Source organism: Phalacrocorax carbo, chromosome 5, assembly GCF_963921805.1.
Source record: "Phalacrocorax carbo chromosome 5, bPhaCar2.1, whole genome shotgun sequence".
NCBI lineage: Eukaryota > Metazoa > Chordata > Aves > Suliformes > Phalacrocoracidae > Phalacrocorax > Phalacrocorax carbo.
The window spans coordinates 39,246,607-39,273,433 of record NC_087517.1 but is presented as its reverse complement, the minus strand read 5'-3'; the positions used below and the strand labels follow the sequence as shown (position 1 = coordinate 39,273,433).

Genomic DNA, 26,827 nt, shown 5'->3' with positions numbered 1-26,827 from the left:
GATCTGGCTGAGTTGAATATATTTTATGGTCTTCAGCTTTCCTGTCTGAAAAATAAGGGCTGTAATATTTCTTTTCTTTGTCTCACATTTCCAGATTTTAAACTTCCTGGAGCAAAGGAGATATCTATGTGGGTTTTCGGGTTTTTTTGCTTTGGTGGTTACCATAGAATCTTGTAGTATTGTTCAAATTGGAAGGAACCTAAGTCATCTAATCCCATCTACTGCTCCAAGCAAGGGCAGTTTTGAACTTCTGCCCTCTAGGCCATTTTCTTATTGTGAATACTAATAAGGGAACCATAAATTTTACATGTCACCACTGAAAAGAAGGTCTAAAAAGTCATGTAAGACTCATTAGGATTATTTTACTGTTCTTTGTCCTTCAGGGAATGATGTACCTGGAAGAGAGGAGACTTGTCCACCGGGACTTGGCAGCCCGTAATGTTTTGGTGAAATCACCAAACCACGTGAAGATCACTGACTTTGGCTTAGCCAGGCTTTTGGAAGGGGATGAGAAGGAGTATAATGCTGATGGAGGGAAGGTGAGTGCTGTACATGTCTGGAAGTAAAAGTATCACTGTGACAAACCTCCTGAAGTTACTCTTTAGGGAAGTGTATCCCTGTGGGACTATTATCTATGTAAGAAAGTCTGTCAGTGACTTAACAAACCGTGTGGTGCCAGCACACATAAAGGCTGCTAATTTTTTGCCCAGTGAGCTTCTCCAGGTGCTAAAATATAATTATCTGAACAGTTTGCACACTTAGAATTAGGTTTTGTTCATACGCTTCTTTTTGTGTCTTGTTTTGAAGATTTCTGAAGTCAGTTCAATGAGTGACAGATGTTCTAAGGCATTTCTGCCAAGCCTCTTTCTCTGGTCAGTATGGACCTCAATAGTTTGTGGTCCCATCTTCCCAGACAAGTAATTTTCCAGAAAACAAAAAGGAAGATATGGAAGAGACTGTATTTGTAGCATATGGGAGTTTACATATGCTCAGCAAAGAGCCACCTCTTCTATCACATTGGAAGAGTCTGCGTATGCTATCTCTTGCATCAAGTCTCCAATACCATGCTGAATGCCAGGCCACTAGAAAGATGGCTTGAGGATAATTCTGAAAAGAGACATTTTCCCATATTACTTTTCAGCATACCGCACAACATCCATGTAGTCCCTCACCTCATTTCTAGTGTCTTCAGATTAACAAATTATATAATTCAGCGGCTGTAAGTAAAGGCTCTAAGTACATACTGCTATCGGCTGCTCCTTAAACATCTTGAAATTCCACATTTCAACCTGTCACAAAATCCCAAGGGATTCTGCCTCTCCTGTCATTCCTTTTCCTGAATGTTTGGCTTTCTTTCTGTCTACTTGCTGTGTTTTTCTGTGCTCACTCACGCCCTTGTCTGGGACAAACAGTTGTTGCCAGTGTGTGCCTCTCTCCTGGATGGGCTGCTGCTTTATTTGTGTGGCTGCTGCCCTTGCAGCTGTTGCATGGATTACCTTGGCATTTCAGTCAATGAGGTGAAGAGTTCGAAAGAAGTCACCGGTGCTTTCCCATTTCCCCAGCAAAGAGACCTCCTGGCAGGGAAGGTGGAGTTTTGGCAGTCTTCCCTGATTCCTTCAGTTCTCTAATCCCCTCTTCAGTAACCCCTCTGCCTCTTCCCTCCATCAGCCAGGGATTGACTGAAAATGAGCTTGTCCTTGCAAACCAGCTGTTCCCTGGCAGCTGTTAGATGGTGTCTTGAACTTGTGAGGCCAATCACACTGCTGGGAGTTCTGGAACAGGACTTACACACAACATGTGTCACTTGCCAGTTCCAGAGAAGTATCCTATGAAATCCAGAAAACAACTGCAGCTTAAAGTTGTCTTGAGAGCATGCTAAGACAGATTCAGACTGGATAAAGGAAAAACTTCTTCACCGTGAGGACAATCAGGTTATTGATCAGGTTTCCCAGGGAGTTGGTGCAGTTTCCATCCTTGGAGATTTTCAAGTCCAGACTGGATAAAGCCCTGAGTAACTTGGTTTGATCTCATAGCTGAACCTGATTTGAGCCTGGGGTTGGACTAGAGACCTCCTGAGGTCCCTTCCAACCTGAGTTATTCCATGATGAGCAATGCAGCTTTGCTACTTCAGCAATTGTTCGAGTTTGGAATGACCCAGTCGTATTTAAATGGAATGAAAGTGATACACTTCTGTAGAGTTTAGTAGAGGAGGATGAACTGTCTTTGCAAGTGCTAAGCCAACCGTTATTAAAAGAGTGCTATTTTTGCCATAACTGTATAGGTTATGTTCATTAGTCGACTTCATGGAAGGTATTTTCATAAGGGTTTGAATGAAGATACATCCTCTGCTTTTACACCCCCCGTCTGTTCAGATACTGCATGCAGTTACATATCTCTCTGGTTTATTCCAGTACATCTTCAATATTTCCAAATTAGAGGCAACCCATACAAGTCCATGCCAGGTAAAAATCTGTTTTTAATGTCCTTCCATTAGAAATTAATGGACTGCAAGACTGTGCTTCACAGGCCCAGCTCAGGAATAGGAAACACCGTGAATATCATTTGAACACAAACTCAAGAGGGCAAACCCTTATGTAAAACCTAGGTTTGTGTTTGCCTACACAGCCTTCTCTGTCAGAAGAGATGAGCTCCCCCCAAGGGTGATTCAGAACCAAAGGCTAACTTGGGACTTTTGACTTGCTTTCAGGAGCAACTTTTTTCACTGCAGTAATGATACAGAGAACTGGGAAGGCAAAGTTCCTAACGAATATTAGGAGTTAGAATTTAATTCTCTCCATTGCCTTTTTACTCTGATGATGATTATGCGGACTGTGAAGTATGCACTGGTACAGGCTGGGGGCTGACCTGCTGGAAAGCAGCTCGGCTAAGAAGGACCTGGGAGTGCTGGTGGACAGCAAGGTGACCGTGAGCCAGCACTGTGCCCTTGTGGCCAAGAAGGCCAATGGTACCATGGTCTGCATTAAAAGGAGTGTGTCCAGCAGGTCAAGGGAGGTTATCCTCCCCCTTTACTGTGCCCTAGTGAGGCCACATCTGGAGTGCTGTGTCCAGTTCTAGGTCCCCCAGTTTAAGAAGGATGTGGAACTGCTTGAGCAAGTCCAGCGGAGAGCTACCAAGATGATCAGGGGGCTGGAGCATCTCCCTTATGAGGAAAAGCTGAGAGACCTGGGTTTGTTCAGCCTGGAGAAGAGAAAACTGAGGGGGGATCTCATCAGTGCTTATAAATACCTGAAGGACGGGTGTCAAGGGGACGGGGCCAGACTCTTTTCAGTGGTGCCCAACAACAGGACAAAGGGCAATGGGCAGAAGTTGGAACACAGCAAGTTCCAGCTAAACATGAGAAAAAACGTCTTTCCTGTGAGGGTGCCAGAGCAGTGGCACAGGCTGCCCAGGGAGGCTGTGGAGTCTCCTTCGCTGGAGACATTCAAACCCCACCTGGACACGTTCCTGTGCCCCCTGCTCTTAGGTGTGCCTGCTCAAGCAGGGGGGTTGGACATGATGGTCTCCAGAGGTACCTTCCAACCCCTACCAGTCTGTGATTCTGTGTATTATGGACACTGCATTATTAACTAACCTCATTAGAGAGCAATCAAGATGGCAGTGTCTTGTTCTGCAGACTGTTGAGGCAAAAGAGCTTCTGTATTCTACCTTCTCTGCTGCACTTCAGCTTTAGGGGGGTTGGATGTAATTTCTGCATTGATCCCATCTTTACATGGGTATGATGAAAAAGTTGTTCCACTACACCTGAATCAGTAAAATTTGAGTGGTACAAGAAGTTTTGCAGGTGACTGGTTTGTATTTCTCACCTCCATATGTTTTATGAGGCAAAGCCCCATTCTAGAGGGCAGGAGCAAAGATTTCCTCTGCTGGGCAGTGCTGCTTGGTTTTTAAGCTTAAAGTTGAAAAAGGAAACACGGAGGAAGCTGACGTCTACATACGGGATCTATCTGTATTGTTTTAAAATTATATTTTTAAGGTTACATTTCTCTTGTCTTTCCCTAGATGCCAATTAAGTGGATGGCTCTGGAGTGCATACACTACAGGAAGTTTACCCATCAGAGTGATGTTTGGAGCTATGGTAAAATCTTCATGTGATTAGTTAAAAAATTTGTCTCTTGTAAAGCATTAAACCATGTTGTGTTATGATGTTAAAGATATGCTCTCTTCCTAGAGGAGTTAATTCTAGTGGTTTTGGTTCTTCTGGTTTTCCTTGTCCTTTTTTTTTTTTTTTCTTTTAAATGTGTGTAACTCCAAACAGCAATTGTTACTTGTCTCCTGTGTTACTTCCCCGCTCACTAAAATAGATTATCATGATGTCCCTGCTGGGGTGACTGCCGTAAGGTCTGGGCTGGTAGCAGTTTGGCTGATTATTATGACAGAAGAAGGCCTCTTTCAGCTCAGTCACAGATTCATAAAAATACAGCTGCAGGTCATAATTTTCATCAGTCCTTTGAAAATCTTAACTCTAAAGGCCATGAGTGTCAAAAACCATTTTCAGGCTTACGGGACTTTCTGTACCTACAGTTAGATAAAAGGGAATTTGTCATAATACAGAGCAAATACAGCAAGAAAAAGGAGAGAAAGAGATGAGCTCTCCAAGCTAACTAAAACAAACATCCTTTTAATTTCACAGTTAACCTGGGAATTGGTTAGACAAGTCAGCTTATGTGGACTCCACACGCACACAAAAAAAAAGTCACATTTGAGAAATGAGATTTCATTTACTCTTGTTAATTCTGTTATACAGACAAGCTATTGTGCCACATCTGCTGAGGTGTCTGCCGGTTTATCTGGTATAGCTATTACTAATAAAATCATATGTGCCTTTGTAAGTGGAATTCTTTAACAGTATCTAGGGCTATGGAGTCCTATTTGTATTTCCTGTTGCCATATAATTTTGAAACAAAAAGGTGTACAGTTGTATTCATTACTCACTTTTACCTGTGGGTAGCAGCAAAAGACACTGTTTGCTGTGTGACTGGTTAGCTGCCCTCTCCTATTCAGCTGAGAAAAACATGTGAAAGTTAAATCAATCATATAAAGCTCAAATTCTCCTCAAATTCTGAATACCTCATATCACTTAGGAAAAAAATATGCCTCCATTTATGAAATTCATCTTAAATGCAGGAATCCCAGAATATCTATAATCAGAAAGGACAAGACCAAAAACAAATGGCAAGTTATAGGTAATGAACATCAACAAAGAGGTGAACGGGGATGAAATAAATACATGTTTTATACATACGGTAATTTTGCCCATCACCTTTCCCATTAGCGTGACAGCTGGCAAAATACGGTTACTGATCAGGAGGTGTGTTTAAAATGACCTTTGCAATAAAAATAAAAGTTAAAGTGGTATGAGAACATAATTTTCAATATTTAAGATTTTGTTGGGGGATGAATTCTGTTACTTATGATCTTTATTTCCAGCTCCAATGCCAAAACAAATCCTATGGCTATTCAAAAGGATAATCATGATTTTGAAGCACAGCATTGTCATCACTCAAATCCATAAGGGCATTTAAGGAAAAAAATAATACAGGTGGCTGTGAGTGATTTACAAAGCAAAGACAATGACATAATGTTGCTCAGTGCTGTAGCTTTGTGGGAGATTGATGCTCTAAGTTAGGGAGCATCTCCATTTTTTCCCCTTAAAATAATAGAGTACATCAGCCATTCATTTTCTTTTTTGATATGATAAAAGAGTGCGATGCATTCTTTTGTTATTGCATCAATTTACCACTGTTTGCTTGTCTTAGACCTTTCTCTTGTACCTTTTTCTTTTCTTTTTTTTTTTTCTTCTGTCTAGGAGTCACTATCTGGGAGCTTATGACCTTTGGTGGGAAGCCGTATGATGGAATCCCAACTCGAGAGATCCCCGACCTCTTGGAGAAAGGAGAGCGGTTGCCCCAACCTCCAATTTGCACTATTGATGTTTATATGGTGATGGTGAAGTGTAAGTAATTGTCGCTTTTAATATCCATATGCTCAGTGCAAGAGGGACACTGTTTTAGAACATTTACACCTATAGTCTCTGACAGTGCTGGGTAATAGGGCAGGCTGCTTCAAAGCAAAAGCTTCCCAAGATACCGTAAATTCCATTTAAATACTGTATGCATGTTTTTGCAATTGCAAGAGATATAAATTTAGCCATGAAGGACTGAGTTAACTCAGCTTCTTATTACTGTCAGATGGTATCTCATATTCTTGCTGTGAAGTCAAAATTGTATGATTGTTATTGTAAACCCTTGTCATTTCCATGCCAATTGATTTTGGTGTTAAAAAAAAATAGTATTAAACATAATTATGGTACATGGTTACACAGCCAGTGAAGGTTGTGAGGGGAAATACTTGTTCCAAATATTGAGGAAAGAAAACATGAATGTTTTATTGTTAGTAACGAGAATGATGATTGCAACAGTACTAATAAAAACTAAAATTAAATTAATACAATAAATGCTACAGAGAGGGTAATTTTTTACCATTCCTAGTCCAGTACAATAATTTATGAGGATTTTTACTTTAGCAAGAAAGGAAAACAGTCTGGCCATGGTTTCTTCCTACCCTTTTATCTCCAAGATACCTACACTAGTGACAGTATCCTCCAAGGCTATGCTTCTAATTTAAAAAGAATTTGGAACATCTCTCTGGCGTTTCTGACTTAATTTAAGTGAGATTAACATACAGACATCTCATCCATCTTACATAGTCCTTTCCCTTTTGCTTCATACACAAAAAACACTGAAAGAAAATAAAACTAGGAGAGGTAAATAACATATCTTCTGAAAACAGCTGTACTGTGCATGCAGGTATGGAAATTGTCTGAATGGTGCAAGGGGTTAATGTTGGTTGAGTGCAAAAATGTTCCATCTGATAGGATTTCTAATGAGTATGAGGCGAATCTCAGTGGGCAAAAGGAAGTCCTAGTAGATGGGGAATTCTGGAAGGTGGAAAGTAACAGCTAGATGTACAGACTTAGTCCTGTAATGTTTGTGTGAAATTCTTTATAAGCTATAGTAGCTTTGTTTTTCCTGCATTGGTCGCTTCTTCAGTTAAACAGCATGAAGGAGATAAGGCCTCCTTCGTTTAGCCTCCCTGCCAAATGAGAACACGTTGAGAAGCTGCTGATAGGATCTTCCATTAGAAAAAGCTGTCACTGAGATAAACTAGTTGCTGGTAGTGACTGTCTATACTACTTGCTTCTTTAGCAGAAAGCGGTAGCAGGGATTGAGAACTGTTGTTCTGTTGTTCCTAATGAGTGTTTCTTGGAGAGTGAAGGACAAATGAATTACCCTTACTCAATTAAAATAGCATCTAATGCCTTGCGTGAGGTCTGTGTTAATAATGCAGACACGTGAATGCAATATTACCTAAAAGGCAAATGCGAGGTCAGTCATCCTGTAGATCTGTTGAACAGCTCTTTTTAACCTAAGTCACTGTGGAACAGTAGGTCAGTTAAAGTAAGACTGTATTTAGTTGTAACTTTGTAATAAACCCACTAGACTCAGATGAGATCAGATTCATTATATTAGAGGTTGGACACGTCCATAATAAAAGACAGCCGAACTGACATCTAAATGGGCAAGACAGACACAGAAAATTGCAGGGCATTGTTGGTGTCTTGGTTTTGGGCATGGGGAACAGGAGTTCAGAGGAAATTAAGATGTTCATGCAGTGTGGAACAATCTAGTCATCTCTGGCCAAGACCAGATGTTTCGCATTTTAGATGCATCATATAGTTCTACCTTTCCATTCTTCTGGGCTCCTTATTGCAACTTTCTTTAGGACAGAGCTATCAAAGATATCAAGGACTTCAAACTTGTGCATTTTTTTTTAAATTGAATGATTTCTTCCCTTGACAAATAACTATTTTCTTTCTCATCTTTCATCTGTCCCCAGGCTGGATGATTGATGCTGACAGTCGACCAAAATTCAAGGAGCTAGCTGCTGAATTCTCTAGAATGGCTCGAGACCCTCAGAGATACCTGGTAATTCAGGTAAGCAACTCTGCAGTATCAGGGGGAAGAAAAAAAACATTTTGGCTGCCAAACCTGACTGTTACAGGGGTTGCCTTTGAATCTCTTTAGGTTCGATGTGCTCTTGAACTTAAAGCAAACAGTGACCACAGTACTATACAAGAACGAGTAGAATGGCTAGTGTCAGTATCTCAATAATAATAATAATAATAATAATAACAACAACAACAACAATAAAAAAATCTGAAATTCACTTCCTAAGCTTGTATTTGTGAGCACATATACAAGATCTGGCTTTGCAAGCTGCTCAGTACTTTGTATTCTCTCATGAAAGTGGGGACAAGATTTGTCCATCAGTGGACTGTGGACTACTTTGGACCAAGGACTTGCTTGGTTCAACACGTGGTTAGGCTGAATCTCAGAGGACTGTTCTGAAAAGACTCTTCCCTGCACTGCTGAGATCATAAGAAAGTGTCTTTTCATAGTCTGAACATAAAGGTTTATGAGAAGACGGGGAGTTGTGTCACATTGGTACCTCTGATGCTGGAGAGGAGCTTCCCTCTGTGTCCTCCTTAGGCTGTGTAGGCTCTGTAGTGCTTCACAGTCCCTGTGATAGACCCACAACAGCATGATTCATCATATGAAACTACAGTGTGGCAGCAGGGCAATACCAATATAGCCATATTTGTTTACATCTAGCTGTAGCTGTGTATGCTCTGAGTACAGGTCTATGTGGAAATTTTTGTCCTTTCACTCCTACATTCTGCAGAAGCCTAGAGTCATGTATGTTTATTACAACTCACACTCAAGCCACAGAAAATTAATCCAACTATTTGGTAAGGTCCTTGGATGGTTCCAGTGTGTGAGCAGTTTGAATGAAAATGAAAAATTAAAAGAAGTAAGGTAAGGTACTGTTGAAACACCTGAGATGAAAGTGTGGAATTAGTTTGATCCAGGTAATGATACTCTCATGCTATTATCTCATGCTGTATCTACTCCACATCATGGAGTACAGGGCAGAGTTGCATCCAGTTGGTCCTTAGCTTCATACTGGCATAAGAATTTCTAGCTGAAGAGCCTCCAGAAATACAGTCATTGCTACTTTAGGTTTCCTGATTTCTTTTGGATCTAGTGCTAGTCTCACTGTATGGTGTTTCATTTCACTGTGTAGACATGCTAGCTTACTCATGGTATATTATTGCACAACGTGAATGTACACTACTCTCAGTGTGAGAAGAAATAAAGTATATTTGAAAAGTAAAATACTAGTCAAGAGGATTTGTGGTGTTGAATGTGGAATTTCTCTTGCAATATTCCCCACTGTGTTAAATTGTAAGTTCAGCTGATACAAGAGATTCTGGAAAAATCAGTCTGATTAAATTACTTCATTAGATAGAACATGTTTCCCTATTCCAAATACCTCTTCCCTCTCTTTCTCTCCCCTGCCCTTCTCTCCCCTGTTGTACAGTCTGGTGAGTATTTCATCCTGCGAGGCTTCTTTCCCAATGATCCTTGCAGACAATACTGGCATTGTGCTGCTTCTTGAGGAGAAACCAGGGTAACTCCATTGCACTGGTATCTCTGCCATTATGACTTCCCATTCCCCCTAGATGCCATCAAGAATGACAAGCTTGCTGTTGAGCTTTTAAACTGGTCTGTGTGCACCCTGTAGCACAGCCGTTATTCCCTGCTAGATTCCACACATGGCATAATAATTCTTGTGGAGTGGGAGGCCATTCTTTAGCCATGCAGTTAAGTTTAGCATCATTTATATGGGCTGTTAGGTGTTTGGGGCATGGGCTGCCTTTTGTGATGTTTTGTGGCGCCAAGCAAAGTGCAGCCCTGCTTTGCCTCTTCAGCTTGTAGATGCTATTTCAATAAAAATACATATCATTGTTGTTGCTGTTGTTCCCTGGTTTGATTTTTATTGCTTTCAGCTCTGTTACATTCTGCAGAACTTTCCATATGGATGAGAGGGAAATTTGGCCTCTAAGTCGCAAAAAATACAAATGAGAATAAAGCAAACACCCAGACACAGCAGTTCCCATGTTATTTTTCCCCCACCATGTGAGCCTAAATAGCCAAGATATTTCACAAAATACATCAGACCTTGACAGAACTTGGGTCAGAAACTGAGCTTGTATAGGAAAAAGAGAGAAGAAAGAATAAAAGCTCAATCACAAGAACACCAAAAAATTACTTTGCTTGATTTATGCATTGATTTATGCAGTTATTCCCTTTCTGTCATCATATTCCCGGTTTAAAAAAAAAAATCAAAAACAAATGATGTGGATATGGTGCTTTAGAACAAGCGAAGCAGCATGTGTGGTCCCTGCAGCCTGGCTGCCAGGGAATGAGGAAGGCTGAAGTTCCCTGTTTGGGAAGTTAATTCATCTTTTGACCGTTTTCCTCTCTTGATACAATCTATTTAGGGAGATGATCGTATGAAGCTCCCAAGCCCAAACGACAGCAAGTTCTTCCAAAACCTTCTCGATGAGGAAGACCTGGAAGATATGATGGATGCTGAAGAGTATCTTGTTCCTCAAGCCTTCAACATCCCTCCTCCCATCTACACCTCCAGGACAAGAATTGATTCCAACAGGGTAAGAGCAAGCTCTGACAGAAAATACTGCTTATATAAAAACACAGGTGGAGATTTAAGTACACTAATCAAACACAGGCCAGACTTGCCTTGGGAATTACAATCTCCCATTGTAAGGAGAGTGACTATAAAAATGTTGTCACTGGGTTCCCTGTTCATTGTGCCTCAGTGAATTGTAAATTAATTGCTCAGCCTTGAGTGAACAAAGGCTTGACTTGAACTGCCTGTCCTGAAAATACAGCTGACGCTTGTGAAGTCAAGCAGTGTTGTTTCTCAGTTGCATACCATTCTGGCCAGGAAGTGCAGAGCTCTGATTCTCCCATCCCTGCAATCCCGTTGTCTTGACAGGGTTGGCACTGATGTAATGGAGGGCAGCTGGAATATATAGATAACGCTGCTTTTGTGTACAGAGCCAGATTTCAGACCCAGCCCCTTTTCCTGTTTGTATGTGATGCATTCATGGCCCTCCTTCACAAGCATGTGTTTTTGCTGAGCACATCACAGATTTTAGCATGTTGATCTTGGTAACATCCCTGTCATGGGAGGAAATGGTGTTCATTTTACAGGGGGACCTCAGGCACAGAGAGTTTTCAGGTGGAATTAAGCTCACATAACTCTAACCATCAAAAGAATAGGGATATAATCTAAGCTCTTCATCTAGACTTCATTTTGTGTCATTGGAGAAAAGTGGATGCGTCCAGTGGGTGATTATTGCTGCCTGCCTTGGACATTTACAGTGGGATAAGTTACTTTCTGGAGGTGTCTTTTTCTATCCACTGACTACTGACAGCTCCAGAGCAGTCTCAGACCTGGTGCGTGAGCTCTGGTGAATTGGACCCTGTCCTAAATGCCTCATCCTCAGTGTCACAAGAGCCCTGCTGCAGGTGAGGTCCTGAGTTCAGGTTTCCGGAATTCCTTTTCACTCCTGAGCTCCCTACCCGCGGCTCTGACTTCTGCCTGTTCCTGCACTTGGCTCTGTTCTTTTAACAGTTCAGGTGCCACCCCTTCTCACAAAACTAAGAGGTGGTGAAGTGCATTACTAATGTAGGACATTAGCACAAGCGTCAGATGTGTTTAGTAATTAGGGACTTGTCTTTTTTCTCTCTGTGCTCCTTTTAGTGGAAAGTCACATTTTAAATGCTAAGCGGAGTCTCATTGAAATGTTGGTGTTTATTCCTCATGCTTTAGAAACCTTTTGGACATTTCTGCTTAGCTGAGGTAGTTCCAAATTTGTATGCTGGTCTGAAGTGATTACATCATGTAAGGCAGGGAAGAGGTAAGCAAAAGAGCCAAGATGGATAAGCTGGGTCAGTATTCATGCTCTGACCATACACTGCATGGAGTTCTTTCATCTCTCCTGAGTAAAGCCGTGCTTTTCTGGAATAAGGAAGACAAAATCTGATCTTAAATAATATCCAGTCAATTCATAAGGAAATTGCTACTGTTTGTAAAGGCAAGGAGACTAGAGAGGTCTTTGGAAGAGGCTGGCTTCTGGTCCCACTGGCTAAGCTGGATTCATGTCGTGTTCCTCCTGCATCACTGAAAGGCGGTGAAGGGGGGATGATGCATGATTTAGTAATAAGCAAGAAACTTCCTCTTTATGACAACAAGAGTTAATTTTTAGTGTTGGTGCTGATCTGAAACAAGTCAGTTTTGCTCCTAGCTGTCTCTGGAAAGGTTCTGTTTCCTTTGCTGCCAACTTCTGAGAGAAGAAGGAAACAACAATAGTTACCTTTGAAAGGTGCTTGTTGTCACACTGACGTAAATCACTGTTGCTTAGTTTTATACAGTGGAGTACTACCATTTACACCAGTGTAGGGTTGAGAGAGCAGAGTCAGACCCGTAAGGTTTGCTATGTTTGTCTCACTCCTATATTCACTGGAAACACTGGGGCACATTTAAAGGAGAAAGGATTAGTAGGAAAATTTTCAACAGTTCCTTTTGCCCTCTGTGTTTAGTGCCAGCTGAGCAGAAGAGTGCACTAGAGCTGGGGGAATTAATACCAACAAAAATCCTAGAGTAAATATTCTGAAAGAGTTATTTAAAATGTGCTGTTCAGGCAGCCAACATGCTCACTGAGATATTCACAGAAGGCAAACACAGGCATTTATTTGTATTATTATTACATGACAATTCAAGTAACTTTCTCACAGCCTTTGCCCAACTTTAAACCACACTGTTGCAGCTGCTTGCACACATGTGATCCCCTTGAAGTCAGCAGAGCTGCAGGAAAATACCCCATCCCTTTATTTTTGTCACACAGAGGCTCCATCACATTCTTGATGTGACATCTCCTCTCGGCAGCTCACAGTTTCCCATCTTGGTTTGAGATTGTGATCTTGTACCACTAAAGTCAGTAGGAGCTTTGCTTTGCAATTCAATTTAATGACAGTAGTGAGACTATATCCTTCTTTCAGTAACTCCTACTGCTGGGAATTTTTCTCTGGCATCATACAACAATCTAATGCTTAAATCTGGAATTAGCCTTTGTCAAGAGTTTTCAGATTCTGAGCCAAGTTTTCTGACCCAGGTAACCTCAGAAAAAGCAGCCGGGGGACAGAAAGCTTGCACTCAGCTCTGTGTTTTTGCACACCTTCCATCTTTATAATGTTCTTATTTATTGTAGAAGCCTCTTTATGGAGGGGTCATTTTTAAGGCCAAAATAAGAGATGGGCAAAGAAGTTCCCTGTGAACAACCAGCCGATTTCTAATAGCACTTGCTGGTATCATTGGAGACCGACTCCTGTCCCGTAACAAGATTGCCAGTAGAATTTTGACACTTGTCCAGTGTCTCAGATTAGCTTCAGTCTCAGCTTTGTTTTCTAACAATTCTGCATCTCCTAAACGTACACCTAGTACTGCCATATAGGTGTAGCATTCCTGGTTTCCTTTGCAGAGAGGTTTCTTCTGGATGTAATACATTTGTTTCCTCTGTGCAGAAAGCTACGTACTGGTTTTCTGAAGCACTCAGGTTCTTGGTACGTTAACTATTCTTCCAGTGAAGATTTGTGTTGTTTTAAAACAAAATACACAGTAGCTCCTTTAAGGTAGTAGTGCATCTGCTGTGGATAGTTCAGTACAGATGGATGTCAGCTACAAGAATCACTTAGAATGAAATGCTGTCAGAGCGCTCTTTCTGCAGTTGTCTGATTTTGTCTGTGTTTCCTTTGGATAGGTTGTGATTTATGCTTGTTTGCTGTAGTGAATATTAATATTACACAGACTCATTATGGTGCTGCTGCAGCCGTAGATGCCAAATGAATTGATACAGCTTAGGTAGTTTGTGTCCACTGTGTCTGGCAAATTAAATTTTATGGGGAGATTGCCAGGCAATTTGGTGAAGTAAAACACACAGACAAGGGCTACATGATCTTCATGCTATTTTCAGAGATCAGAAGTATGAAAGATTTTTCCCATCTTAGTTGTTCTGATTGTAGTTTTAGTGAAGAAAGACTTATGTGATGGCAGAGCATTGTGCTCCTTCTCTGGACATGTTGTAATGACAGCTTTAGTTGAATGTTCCAGCAGCACAGCGCTACTGGGGACAAAAGTTTGCAGGAAGAAAGCAGAGAGATCGTGAGCCTCCTCACACTTAGGCTTTGAAGTCAGGGAATTAAGGAAGAGTAAGAACATTTTCTTTCTAAGGAAAGCTCTGAAGTTTCTCTAGGGTGGTCTCGGTCCTAAATCCTTGCAGATCGTTGCCTGGGAGAGGCACCGCTGGATGAGGTTTGCCTAAAACACTGCCTGCCATCTCCGTCCCATGTGAAGAGAAAAGCTATTTGGATATGAATTCATAGCACAGAGCTGCAGCCATGGAAAGAAGACTGGAAAGAGGGAAGCGTTCCAGGGAGTTTCCAGCTCCCTGGGAAGTGTCACATCCTTCTTCCTCCAGGGATTACTGAGATTTACGAAGCTGCGAGGCTCAGACACAGATTCAGATTTCCATCACACCCACACTGGCTCCATAATAGAATGTCTTTGGGACCTCTACTGCCAGGAGCAGAAGCCTGCACACACTCTAGCCCATAACAGTGCCCTCTGTTATGAAGTCCAGCCTAAGACTGATGCAGCTTTTAAATGAAAATTAGCATCCTAAACTAAATTGAATTCTTTCATTTAATCTGAAACTCTTTAGTTACAATTTTAGCTCTTTGGCTTTTTCCAGCTTTTATTTTGTGTTGTTTAGAGATATTCTAGAAATATGGAGTTTTAGAAGCTCTGTGCTTCTGAGAGATAAGCTGAATCCTCGGCAGCGTTTCCATGAGCACAGGACCCCAGCTAGTGCTCAAGTGTCCTACATTCACAGCTATTAGATGATTCATTCAGGTATTTGTAACGAGTACTGTCCTGTGTGCACAGAGATAATACAAATACAGAAAGCACTCTGTGTACCCCATGATGCTTTTTGCTCTAAATCCTTGGCTAATTCCTGCTGAAAACTGTCTATACTGGTTATTACTCGCTGATACTGTCCCTCTAATTTTAATCCATATGCTATTTATCATGGAAGTACCTGCCAACCCTGCAAGTAAATATCAAGCTATTTTTTTCAGAGATGCCTAATTCATATGTCCAGGGAGACTATTCTGCTTGGCCAAAGCAGACTCTGGTATGCCAAAGGCCAGTTTTCAGTTCCCAGAGTAGCGTCTATTATGCCATTGCGGCAGTCCTGGTGTGGTATTAGGTCTTGTAGTGTTTCATGGCTGAACAGCTGTATGTGTCTGCATATAGAAAGATTATTCCAGAGAGAAACCAGGCAAGAAGTTATCTTTATGATTAATTTGTTCTGGTTTCTAAATTTGAAAGGTAGCCATTTTCAAATCACAAGATTACAAAGGAGATGGTTGTTAGTCATTTTCAGATGTTTCACATCAGTATGGCATATAGCATCTTTCCTTCCAAAGCTTATCACGGACAATAGGAACTATTCACCCAGTGGGATCACTACCAGAATTAAGTGTCTCTTATTAGATTTTTAAGTAACAGGGCTGATTTTCTTAGGCACCTGCAGTGCTCCAGTGGTACAAAATCAGATCTGAGGTCTAATATGACCTCCTTTACATACTGAAATACAGCAGACTTGGAAGGTGGGGACTGTAAGCACTACCATCTTCATTTACAGCTGGAAGGAGGGATTTTGGAGAGCGGTCAGAATTTGGGGGGGCACTTCCCAGTATGTCATCACAGCTGAGATAGTCTGAGAGGTACTGTCGTTGCAGGTGGGGAGAGCTAGCAGTTGGTTATAGCATTCTTTCCTCTTGGCAAAGAAGGCAGTAAGAGGGAGTCATGATTTGCCCATGATTCTCCATGTGTCCAAGGCATTAGGAGAAATCAGTGCCTTCCTGGTCCCTGTTCCTTTCTCTGTACGAAAAGGCAGTTAACTGCTCCTGCCCAAGCTCCAGTTATCTTTCCAGGTGTGTCCTGGCCATGTGGGGCTGATGGCAGTAAAACTACTTCATCCTGAAGTCAATGGATACTTTGTATGAAGAGATATCAAGGCTAGATGGGGCCATAGCAAGTATTTTGTCTAACCTTCTCGCATAACATAGGCCAGAGTCTCTTGTCTCTTAATTTCTGCATCAAGTTCATAAATTCTATTTCAGGTAGAGTTTGTCTTCTAAAAAGATTTTCTTGGTTGCATCCAGTGGGATTGAAAATACATCACAGTGTAGAAAAGTCTCACTGGGCAATTAATGCTGACTCTTCAGCAGGGTTTGGATCCTATTACTGTCTGCCACACACCCTTTTTTGTGCTAGATTAAGGAGCTGCCAGTTATCAGAAATCTCTTCTGCTTAAGGGGCTGAGTAGAATATTACCATTTGTACATGATTGTTGTTAAAGAAGGACAACACTGATGTCTCCTTTTTATTTGGTTTATTTGCAGTGTTCGCCACCCCTCTGCTTCTTCAATATCTTCCCAAAAGTAATATGACCAAATCGTTCCTTAAATTTGATGCTTATTACTGCAGTCTGTCAGGTTGTAGACTTTTTCATTTATTTCTATCCCATTTCTTTAATTCCTTCTCTTTAAAAGGTGATCAAAACTTTCTGAAAATCTTAGTAGACATTTTCTTGCCTTTCTTCTAGACTCTGTTGCTTCCTTATGCAAGTGTTGCAATGAAATATCCAATGCCAGAACAGATGAGCCTGTAAATTAACTAGATATTGTATCAAAGGGTTTCATGACATTTCAGAAGATTACACTGACACTGTCTCTATATTTGCTCTCTTGCTTCTTGAAAAACTGCTTGATTAGTTAGGAAAGTTTGTGTGAATCCATTCTGTATGTCTTTCATTGAATAGTACATTTTGTGTATTTTCCTAGTAGAGTCTAGGCAACAGTGTAGCGGATACTGCAGTTGCTGCCATCAAACCTTCAGAGTAATTCTGGAAGTCCCACCAAGCTCTCTTTCAAGATCTCAAATTCCCGTTTTCTGCTTCCCTAAGTTTTAATGACATCCTGGTGTTGGGAGGTTCCTTTCTGTTCTGCTCTGCCTTTTACATTAAGCAGTTTTCAGTAGCTGTTAGTGTTTTGTTGGTACCTAGTCAGCCATCACAAGTATTTTACCTACTGTAACTTTCTAATTCTAAGAAATTCTTCTGGGTCTATTTCTAGTCTTTGTTGGAAATGTAGATTACATAAGGCCATCTTTGTCCATGAAAAGCATGAGGTGAACCCAGACTGATACTAGTCAGCCTAATTTCATCACTCAGGGTGAATGAAGTACGAAGAATAAACATGCAAAAATACACTGTAAAGTACATTAGATGAAAGGTTTTTTTAGTCTTAATAATTTAAATGAAAAAGGAAAGCTTGTCACAAAATCTGTATATTTAGAGTATTTAAGTACCTTTTTAAAATGTGCTAAGTTTGCCGGAGGAAAAAGGAAGACAATTCATATGAAGGACTCAAACAGAATAGATGGTGTCCCACTTTTCACAGAGAATTTTTTGAAAGTGCTTTATGGAAGTTAGTCTCTTGCCTTGCAACCAGGCCAGTTGAAATCAGCGGTGGTTCTCAAGGAGTAAGCCCCTCTCAGCCTGAAAAGATTGTCAGGACCAACTTGTCAAATAGTCTCATGGTTTTGCAGGACAAGTGCCTTAAAACAGGAATTTTTCTAATGCGTTAGCTGTTTTCTGTCACATTCGGGCTCCTGAATTTAGGCATATAGATTTAGAGTCAGACTTTCCAAAAGTGGTGGGTGGCATTTTGGTTTCTACAAATTTAATACGTATTTAATTACAAATCACCAACTCACAGTACTTCCTGGTGAGATCTACAGCAGGTTAACGCTCAGTGGTGTCGGTGGAAGAATCAGTAGCTGTATATTGCTTCAAACCTTAATGCGTGACATGTAAATTTATTGAGCTTTAATACAAACTGGTTTAAAATCAGGCAGCATCTGCTTAATCCATGAATAGCTGCTGGCTCTGTTAACAGTCAAGAGAGCTCACAGCTGATCCATTTTCTTTTCTCTCCTGAAAAGAAAAAAAGTCAATAGATATAAAGAGCGTAAGTAATAAATATTTCTACACAGCACTGATGAGGCATTCTTGGAAAACAGCAAGCTAAACAACTCTACATAATTCAGTAGATAGAAAAGTGGACTAAGAGTCAGGAAATAATTATGAGAGCCGGGAAAAAAATTTTCCTTCAGTGGCTAGATTTGAAACAGAAATTGTTAGTGAAGAATGTCCATTTTTGAGGAATCATGTTTGTGATTTTCTTAAAACAATAAAAGCACCTGAAAATATAAGGGACCGTGATTTGGAAATGCACCCAGCAGGGCTCCAAGGAGTTGTCATTTAAACACCTGTCTGCCTGCGATGGTAGGGGCTCATGAGCCAGAGAGTGCCGTCCACCGTGTCCCATGGCAATGGGACTCCTGTGGTAATGCTTCAAGTGTAAGGTGGCAGGAGGACTCCGGAGCATCCTGTGCCAAATACTGTACTTTCTGTACATACATACAGTGGGGATAAATGCCAGCACAGCCTAAAATGTACTTTGTTAGCCACAGTAGAGTCTGTCTTTCTTGTTAAATGCTGTGGTAGGGGAGGGAAAAAAAATTCTCAAAGATATAAAAAGACTCTCCAAAAAATGAGGTGGGGAGAAGTGGGAGGAGGCACAGATGAAGTTTAGATTTAGAGGTTAAAAAAATGATTATTTTATCCAAATCAGCTGGATGGTTATTTCTTTTAGTGTATTATTGCCACCAGAACCTCAGCCCTGCTCTAAATCAACTCAGCATTTCATCAAGAAGCCTATTCTTTGCTATAAGAGACCAAGAGTGCACAATTATGAGTTTCTTTTCCCCCTTGCATAATAAAATTGGGAGATTATCATCAAGTTTCTATTCAGATTTTAGGAAGGCTTTTTTATTTTATTTTTAAAACCCATCTTTGTCTGTAAGAGCTCCCTGTTCAGGCCAGCATGCTGTAATGATTACTGCTGTAAAGGCTTCAGTGGAGATGTGCTCTATTTCATTCTCAATGAGGGTTGATGGCATTTTGAGAGGCTCAGAATATCCTTTGATTACTGTATAAAACAGACTGGGGAAGATGGCAATGCAGCGTGCGGCATAGGAGGGGGCTGCTGCTCCGAGTGTTGCTCATCAACTTTCTTTTGTGCTTTTTTTTCTTGTCTGCCATGTCGCAATCAAAAATCATGACCGTGTTGTGGTTTCGGTCCCATTCCCCATCCTCTCCCTGTTTTGGGATTTGAAGCTCGAGGTTTGTACAGAAAAGGAGCTTCTGCTGCTCCTGTGTTTTGGACAGATGCTACAGCATATGAGCAGGAAAAGTGCCTTGACCCTTCTCTCCCCCAGCGAATTGTTAGAGCAGCTAGGAAATGGTATGTTGTCTCTTCCAAACTGTGGGGAATTGGCCCAGTGTTAGAGGGTGCCATTTACTGTAAAATGTCTTGGAGAGTGTATTCAAAAAGGAGTGACAGAAAGCTAGTCAAGGGTGACAGGAATGATACGGGAGTAAAAGAGACTGAAAGGGAAAGATAGACACATGCAAACTGTCTCTCTTCCTACTCTGCTGTCTGTTTGACACTCATGGTGTGTTAATAAAAAATAATAGGGAAAATGAATTCTTCCATCTTCATTTGTGTGTCATGCTTAGATCAAATTACATAGCGTGCCAGCTGAAGCCTGTTTGCCAGCGTTCTGAAGTTAGAACAGCAAAGGTTTCCGAGGTCTGGAGGACAGGGGGCTTTCCAGGGAGAGCTTTTCATGCTATACAGCAGAAGAATGCTTTTATTCCCAGCCCAGGTATAGGAGATGAGTTTACGGAAAAGCATTTCACCTATTTTTCCCTGTCAGCATGCCTGGATAGTGAGTTTTGTGGCCACATTTTGCATCTCTTAGCAGGTTATTTCCATTGGTCATCTTGTAACTCTACTTGGTAAAGTGTTAGACTGAAAATACATGGTACATGTCTGGTATTTTCCAGTAACAGCACAGGAAATGTTCTGTGCAATACCTAGGTATGTTGTTTCCTATACCACTATGCCAAGATTGTTAGGCATGTTTTGTTTGTGATATATGCAGTTTGCTATTTACTTTTCACAGTCCAGGCTAACTTACTCCTAGAAGGCTGTATTCAGATTTAGGCATCCACTGCATATGGACTTCTCTAAAAGAGTTTATAAGTCCGAAAACAGGCAGCTGTTTGGAGAGAAAATTATGCAAGAGAGTTTAAATGACTCATCTGAAGCTATGAAGTAAGTCAGTACTGACTTGAACCCTGGTCACCAGTGAAACATCGATACTGATATTGAACAAGTTCGGGGATGTCTTAAACCCACCATGCTGTCAGGACGTGGTCTGGCACATCCAGATGATACAGGCAGCCTAAGTGAACTGAGTTAGAACTCAGGCTGCCTGCAAATCTTACCCCTTTTCTGCCAGGTAGTGACCCAAAAAACTTATGTGCAGAAAAGACTTTATTCCTTATTTATTCTGTGGTTTTCTTTGTTTTTTGGGGTTTTTTTTCCTTCACTGACCTAAACTGTATGTTTAGGAGCAGTGGTCAGAGACTGGAACAAACACTTTAGCTAACACAGAATGGTGCTTACATTCTTTTCTGTACTTGTGTATCAACATTCAAGCTAAAATGTTTACACACATTCTGAGAAAGGGTAATGCTGGCAGAGGGACTCAGGTTTCATCATTTCCAATAAAGATTCATTGATCCCCAATGGAACTTTATGGCCATTGAACTAAGGGCACTGTAAATTGTTGCACAGCTATTGTCCACACATGTGTATATTATTCCTACCTTTTTTTGTTGTTGTTGTTGAATAATAGTTTCCTCATTCCTCTCACTGGAAAAATGTCCTGTCTTGCTACATTACCTCAGGTGGGCCACATTGCTGTTTGTGTGCCTGAAATAGGTGATGTAAGAGACATGCACACACATATCCCAAACCAGTTTCAGAGGATGTACATCTCCCATACGCTGGGACTGTTTTTCTGTGCTGAAATGACGCAGGGTGCCAGCAATGACCTACCTGTACCTAGGACCGAGGCATGACGCTCGGCAGTGATGCTAATGGGAACTTTTCTTCATGGTCCTGGAGGAAAGTGCCCAGTGGGGACGGAGTTTTCTTAAGTAGGGTCAGGAGTCCGGGCTGAACAGGAGAGAGAGAACATGAGGAATGCCAGACATGTATCAGTTGCTTCAAGCTGTAGGGATGGATATGCATTAACTGTAACAGCCATGGAGGGCATCTAGTCCTTTCTTTTTGTATATGGCCCTGCTCTGATTAGGGGCTAGGACCGGAAATCTCCAGAGGTCTGCAAAGCCTTCTAGCTATTACTGTATAAACAGCATTTCATTTCTATTTAACATTACACAGTGATCTCATGGTACACATTTTTTCTTTCCTTTGATTTTCATCTCAGACATGTTTGCTGTGTTTGCAGGGCAGAATAAGCTGTTAGCTCTGTGGTCAGAGGGAAGCGGGATGGCTCCTGAGCAGAGGTGGCTGCTCTCCTGGGGTGGTCTTTCCTATTTGAATTTCAGTTCAGATCAGTTGTAAATAGCAGGCTGCTCCCTTGAAATGCATCTGGAGTTTACTCAGGGCTGATGGGACAGCTCTGTGTTTTGTGCTCTGCCTGCAGCCCCGCCAGAGCATCCCAAACACATTATTCAGATCCACTCGCATAAATCAGCTCTCCTTCCTAGGGAACTGCTGAAATCTTGGTGCATACAGCAAGATCTGCTCAGCCTGGTATGTTGGTGGCTTGAGCCTTGATACTGACTTGGTTTCAAATCAGGTAAACAGTTTCTAGGGGAAGGAGGAAAGAGAGTTATTTCTGCGGGCACACAGCCCAGGAATGAACTGGTACAAAGAAGTGTTGCAGAGCTTGATCAAAACAGATAATCACTGTGTTGCCCAAAACATGGACCATGAGATGCCCCTGAAGAGTACATGTGAGGAGCATCCCAGTGACAAGGTGGGAGTGTTTTACTCCTGCTTTGTGGTTTGGTGCTTTTTGCATACAAGAGCAGAAGGAAAGTGAAAGGGAATTGGTTTTTCACGTGGATAAGAGCAGTTTCAGAGTGGGTTCAAATGTGTGTGTGTGTACACTGATGATGGCAGAGCCTTGCCTTTAGTAAAGAAAAATCTTTCAGTCCCATGAGCTTAGTAGGCTGCTTAAGAACAAGAAACAGTAATAATTATGCAACCCTATGCAATGTGTGTGCGTGCCTCAGTGGGTGACAAGGAAAACCAGCTCTGCAGCAGCGAGGGTGATGTTGGGAGGCTGTGCTGGCAAGCAAAGCACGTGGGTACCAAATCATGCTGTAAAATAAAGTGTTATTTCTTTCCTATTTGTTGATAGTCCTGTACCACCCATAGTCCCACAGCAGCATCACATCACTGAGTACCTTCAGCATTTCTTCCACCTGAAATCTGCTGTGGGTGCAGCTTTGAAAGCAGCTGTGGTTACCATAGGGCTGCTGTGGGATGAGCTGTAGCGCAAGCTGCGGGAGGAACACAGTTCTGGGTGCTATACTCCAGGCATGATGTTAGACTCAAAATGAAAAGACTCAAGGCAGAGGTATATTCACACAACTACGTAAATATGAGCACAGGACCCAACAAGGTTTTGATTTCATTAGAGTTTAGCATGCAGCCAGAAAATATTATGTCCCTGCTATAAAGGAGGAGATATTTACCTTTGGGAGATTTTAGAAGCAAGGAGTTGGAAAATGAAATTAATGAATAGAAAGCAATAACACAAGCCAATATTCACAGAAGTGTTATTTACCTCCCTTTATCAAGGCTCATTTTACACAAATATTAGCAGTTATAATAGCTGATATGTCACTGGTAGGTAATACCAGAGGGCCTCTAAAAAGGCTTTAGAGGACATTTGCTTGTTTGTTTTTTTGTCTTTTCTCCCTTATGTCACGTTTGCCCCTAAAATTCAGTCTTGGTATAAAGAATGAAATCTTGGGCATTTCTGGTTAAGGCTGCTCATGGGCAGTTAAAAAGGCAAGGCTCCTTCTGGAGGATCCTTGGAGTTTAAATGTCAATGGATGTGTGCACTTCAGAACTAATGGATATAATGCATATTATACTATCAAAAGGGGGTGAATATTGATTAATTTTTTAAAAATTTTTTTAGTATGCATGTTGAGACTTTAAGTAGGTTTATGTAGTGAGATCTTTGAGTAACCAGCCTCTGAAATCTCTGTCCATCTCAACAAGCTAAAGATCTTGATCATTCAGGTCAGAATTTCAGGATCAGAAATCTAAAACCCAGATCTTCTCAGTAAAGGACCATCAGCTCTTTTTTTCAGTACAGTATTTAAGATGCAAAAACAACAACCAAAAAAAGAACGAACAAAGTAAATCGGATTACACATATAAATCAAGCTATTTAAGTTTTACTTGGAAAGGTCCAAATGTATTTTCTATCCACAGTGTGATTCATGTCCTGACCAATAGGAGTTGGCTGGGGCTTTCGGTACTTATCTTGGAAGCCTACAAAATTATGACATCATATTGCAATTAGCAGGCAATTTAAAGGCATTAAAACAATTCTATCACATTTTTAGCCCCACTGATTGGCACCACAGCTGTTTTCTTTGCCTCCTTTTTTTGGAGCAGTGGCCCATGGTATTAACTTATGGGGAAGAACAGTAAAGAATTAAAAAAGTGTGCAGGCACCACTGGTTTGGAGAAGAGTCAAGCTGTAAAGTTCTCTGTTAAGGGTGTGCAAGACAGCTATGTTTAGTACAGAGCTAAAGGGGAGGCATGAAGAAAATACCATTACTGTGATCTTAGTTGGCACGTTGCTGACTAGGAACGGTCGTGTCAGCAAAAATAGCAATAAATGTATTAACGCTAGTCCTTTCCCTCCTGACATCTTGGGACAGGGCTATTCTAAGAGGGCCTGTTATTATGTTGTTATAGTTGCATAGTATGTATTTAAATGTTGAAGTCATGGCCAAGAAGATCTAAAGATAGCACCATGGGTTTAGCCTTTTGTGATGGGGTGGAGCAAAACATGCCCGCAGATAGATCATGCAGCCATCCTAGAACAATAGTTTTTTTAAAGTTGCTAATCATCTAAACATTTACTGGTGGAGGAGCATAGCCCCGTGTACTGAAGTCAAGCCTGTTGACAAAAGACTTGCTTTTCCGAGTTACCCTTAAGAGGTCACTGTTGACTGTGAACTAAAAGTGGGTCAAGACAGCTCTCCCTTTAGTCATCCAGAATCAATGACCCATAAGTTGAAATTCATGGGAGTGCCTCTATGAAAACAGAAAGACATAGAAGAAAGGTGTGTAGTATAGCACGGGAGAGTACCAAATAGGAAAGGAGTGGTTACAATCACTGGTTTAGTGTCTGTGAAAAGCAGACAGCAGTGAACTCCAATTTCCTGTATATAATACTAACACAGTATTGCTGCAGCTCTTTTCACTCTTATACAGTCTGGAGTCCTGTAGCCACCTTGGAAACCAGAAGAAGCAAATTCCCTCTTTGGAGTCTCACAGCCTGCAGATGGGAGGAGGGGGAGCTGGGAAGCTTTACAAGGAGGTAGAGGATTCTATGCAGAGCTTTGGATTCCTCGCTGTTAAGAGAGTTGACTCTGTAGGAACCACTTTGTATTTCTTCTCTGGATCGAAAGAAGTGGATATATTTTTTTAATCAGCAGAAAAGGGTCTTCAGACAGGCAGCCTGCATTTCAAAAAAGTTTATGTTTGTTTTTAAGGCTTTTCCTGATGGAGGTATTTTGCTTAACCACAAAACATTCCTTCATAAAGTATGGTATTTGACAGTGACCCTGAGGTTGGTTAGACTTCTTTCCTGAGGTGGTGGGTTTCTCCTCTTAATTCATCTCAAGTTTAGATCTTCTTTTTTCAAACCCTGACTTTTTCTTTCCCCCAACTAGGAGACGGGGGAAATACAATACAGTTTTTGAAACAAAACAGGCAACAAAGTAATTATGAAGAACTGAACTTGTAGTCTCAAAAATAACATTTTGGCTGTAGAAAAAACACATGAAAAATAAAGGGTTCTTGGTTTTATTTTTATTTTCCTCCAGAAATCAGTGTTACCTCAATGAAAAACAGGCCGGTTTTGAGTAGTGGTAATAATTATAAATACAGCTGCTGTGCTGGTAATGTTATAGCAGTTCAGGATCCACACGGCAGTGCAAGATGTTTCCAGACACCAAAGTTAAGATCTCTGCATGGATACTTTGATGTACTCTCTGCATGGATACTTTGATGTACAGCCTCTATACTTCTTGATAAAACCCCTTAGCCTGTGACACAGAGGTAACATTAGAAGGGTGGTATATATTGAGAGCAGGACTGTGGCACATTGGAGTCTGGAAAGCCAGTAGCTGCTGTACTATTTGGGTTTACCAAAGCCTAGGGACTGTTTTTCCTGTGATACCTAAGCTAGCTGTGGCATTCTAATCACAGTCCTGTGCCTTCCTGCCCTCCCGGTTATCCCTCTCCTGCTTGGTCCCTGGGAAAGGAAGCCTTGGCTTGGAGCTAGATACTTTCTGCACTTCACCTGGCCTATATTTCCTCTGAAGTTGAATGCACCTCTATCATTCTTTCTGTACAATCTGCCTCTCCAAACATGAGACACAAGACATTTGCAGGATATACAGTTGTCAGCAGGTGTAATGTGGCACTTGCCTTACCCAGCAAGAGGAGCTCATTAGGCCTCCCTCAGACTGATGAGGCACACAGCTTGTTGGCATTGGTGAGACATTTGCCATGACTGAATTCTTTGAATTTTGGATTCAGTTAGGAAATCTAACTGATGTGCATGTTTCTCCCCATTAGCTCATACAGCTCATGTGACTTGTTTCATTCATGTGACCTCTTATTACGTATCCATCATTCCATTTTTCTTTCCTATTAGAGTGAAATTGGACACAGCCCTCCTCCTGCCTACACCCCTATGTCAGGAGTAAGTATTTCACATTCACATTCACATTCACAATCGTTTAGGTTTTCCTCCCTCCTTCACTATGTATTTTCTGTTTCAAACTCCTTTTTCTACATAAAAAGCCCAAAAGCCAACAGTGAATGAAGTGTGTATGCAAGCAATAAAATAGTCAGGATCCAAGGAGACCTGGACAGGCTGGAGAGCTGGGCCCAGGGGAACCTAATGAAATTCAACAAGAGCAAGTGCAAGGTCCTGCACCTGGCGAGGAACAACCCCATGTACCAGTACAGGCTGGGGGCTGAACTGCTGGAAAGCAGCTCGGCTAAGAAGGACCTGGGAGTGCTGGTGGACAGCAAGGTGACCCTGAGCCAGCACTGTGCCCTTGTGGCCAAGAAGGCCAATGGTACCGTGGTCTGCATTAAAAGGAGTGTGTCCAGCAGGTCAAGGGAGGTTATCCTCCCCCTCTACTGTGCCCTAGTGAGGCCACATTTGGAGTACTGTGTCCAGTTCTAGGTCCCCCAGTTTAAGAAGGATGTGGAACTGCTTGAGCAAGTCCAGCGGAGAGCTACCAAGATGATCAGGGGGCTGGAGCATCTCCCTTATGAGGAAAAGCTGAGAGACCTGGGTTTGTTCAGCCTGGAGAAGAGAAAACTGAGGGGGGATCTCATCAGTGCTTATAAATACCTGAAGGACGGGTGTCAAGGGGACGGGGCCAGACTCTTTTCAGTGGTGCCCAACAACAGGACACGGGGCAATGGGCAGAAGTTGGAACACAGCAAGTTCCAGCTAAACATGAGAA

At 41.5% G+C, this 26,827-nt stretch overlaps 1 protein-coding gene across 4 annotated transcripts in view; it reads left to right on the top strand.

Moving 5' to 3' along the window:
- The window catches only part of ERBB4 (erb-b2 receptor tyrosine kinase 4), a 651,514-nt gene that overhangs the window by 612,113 nt on the left and 12,574 nt on the right, over nucleotides 1-26,827 (top strand). For 2 of the 4 annotated variants that reach the window (XM_064452100.1, XM_064452101.1), the window contains exons 21-26: nucleotides 384-539; nucleotides 4,021-4,096; nucleotides 5,828-5,974; nucleotides 7,918-8,015; nucleotides 10,427-10,597; nucleotides 26,002-26,049. In XM_064452100.1, the coding sequence (XP_064308170.1) occupies nucleotides 384-539; nucleotides 4,021-4,096; nucleotides 5,828-5,974; nucleotides 7,918-8,015; nucleotides 10,427-10,597; nucleotides 26,002-26,049 (696 nt within the window). The remainder of the gene's footprint in view (nucleotides 1-383; nucleotides 540-4,020; nucleotides 4,097-5,827; nucleotides 5,975-7,917; nucleotides 8,016-10,426; nucleotides 10,598-26,001; nucleotides 26,050-26,827) is intronic. The other 2 variants (XM_064452102.1, XM_064452103.1) reach the window with 1 other exon arrangement.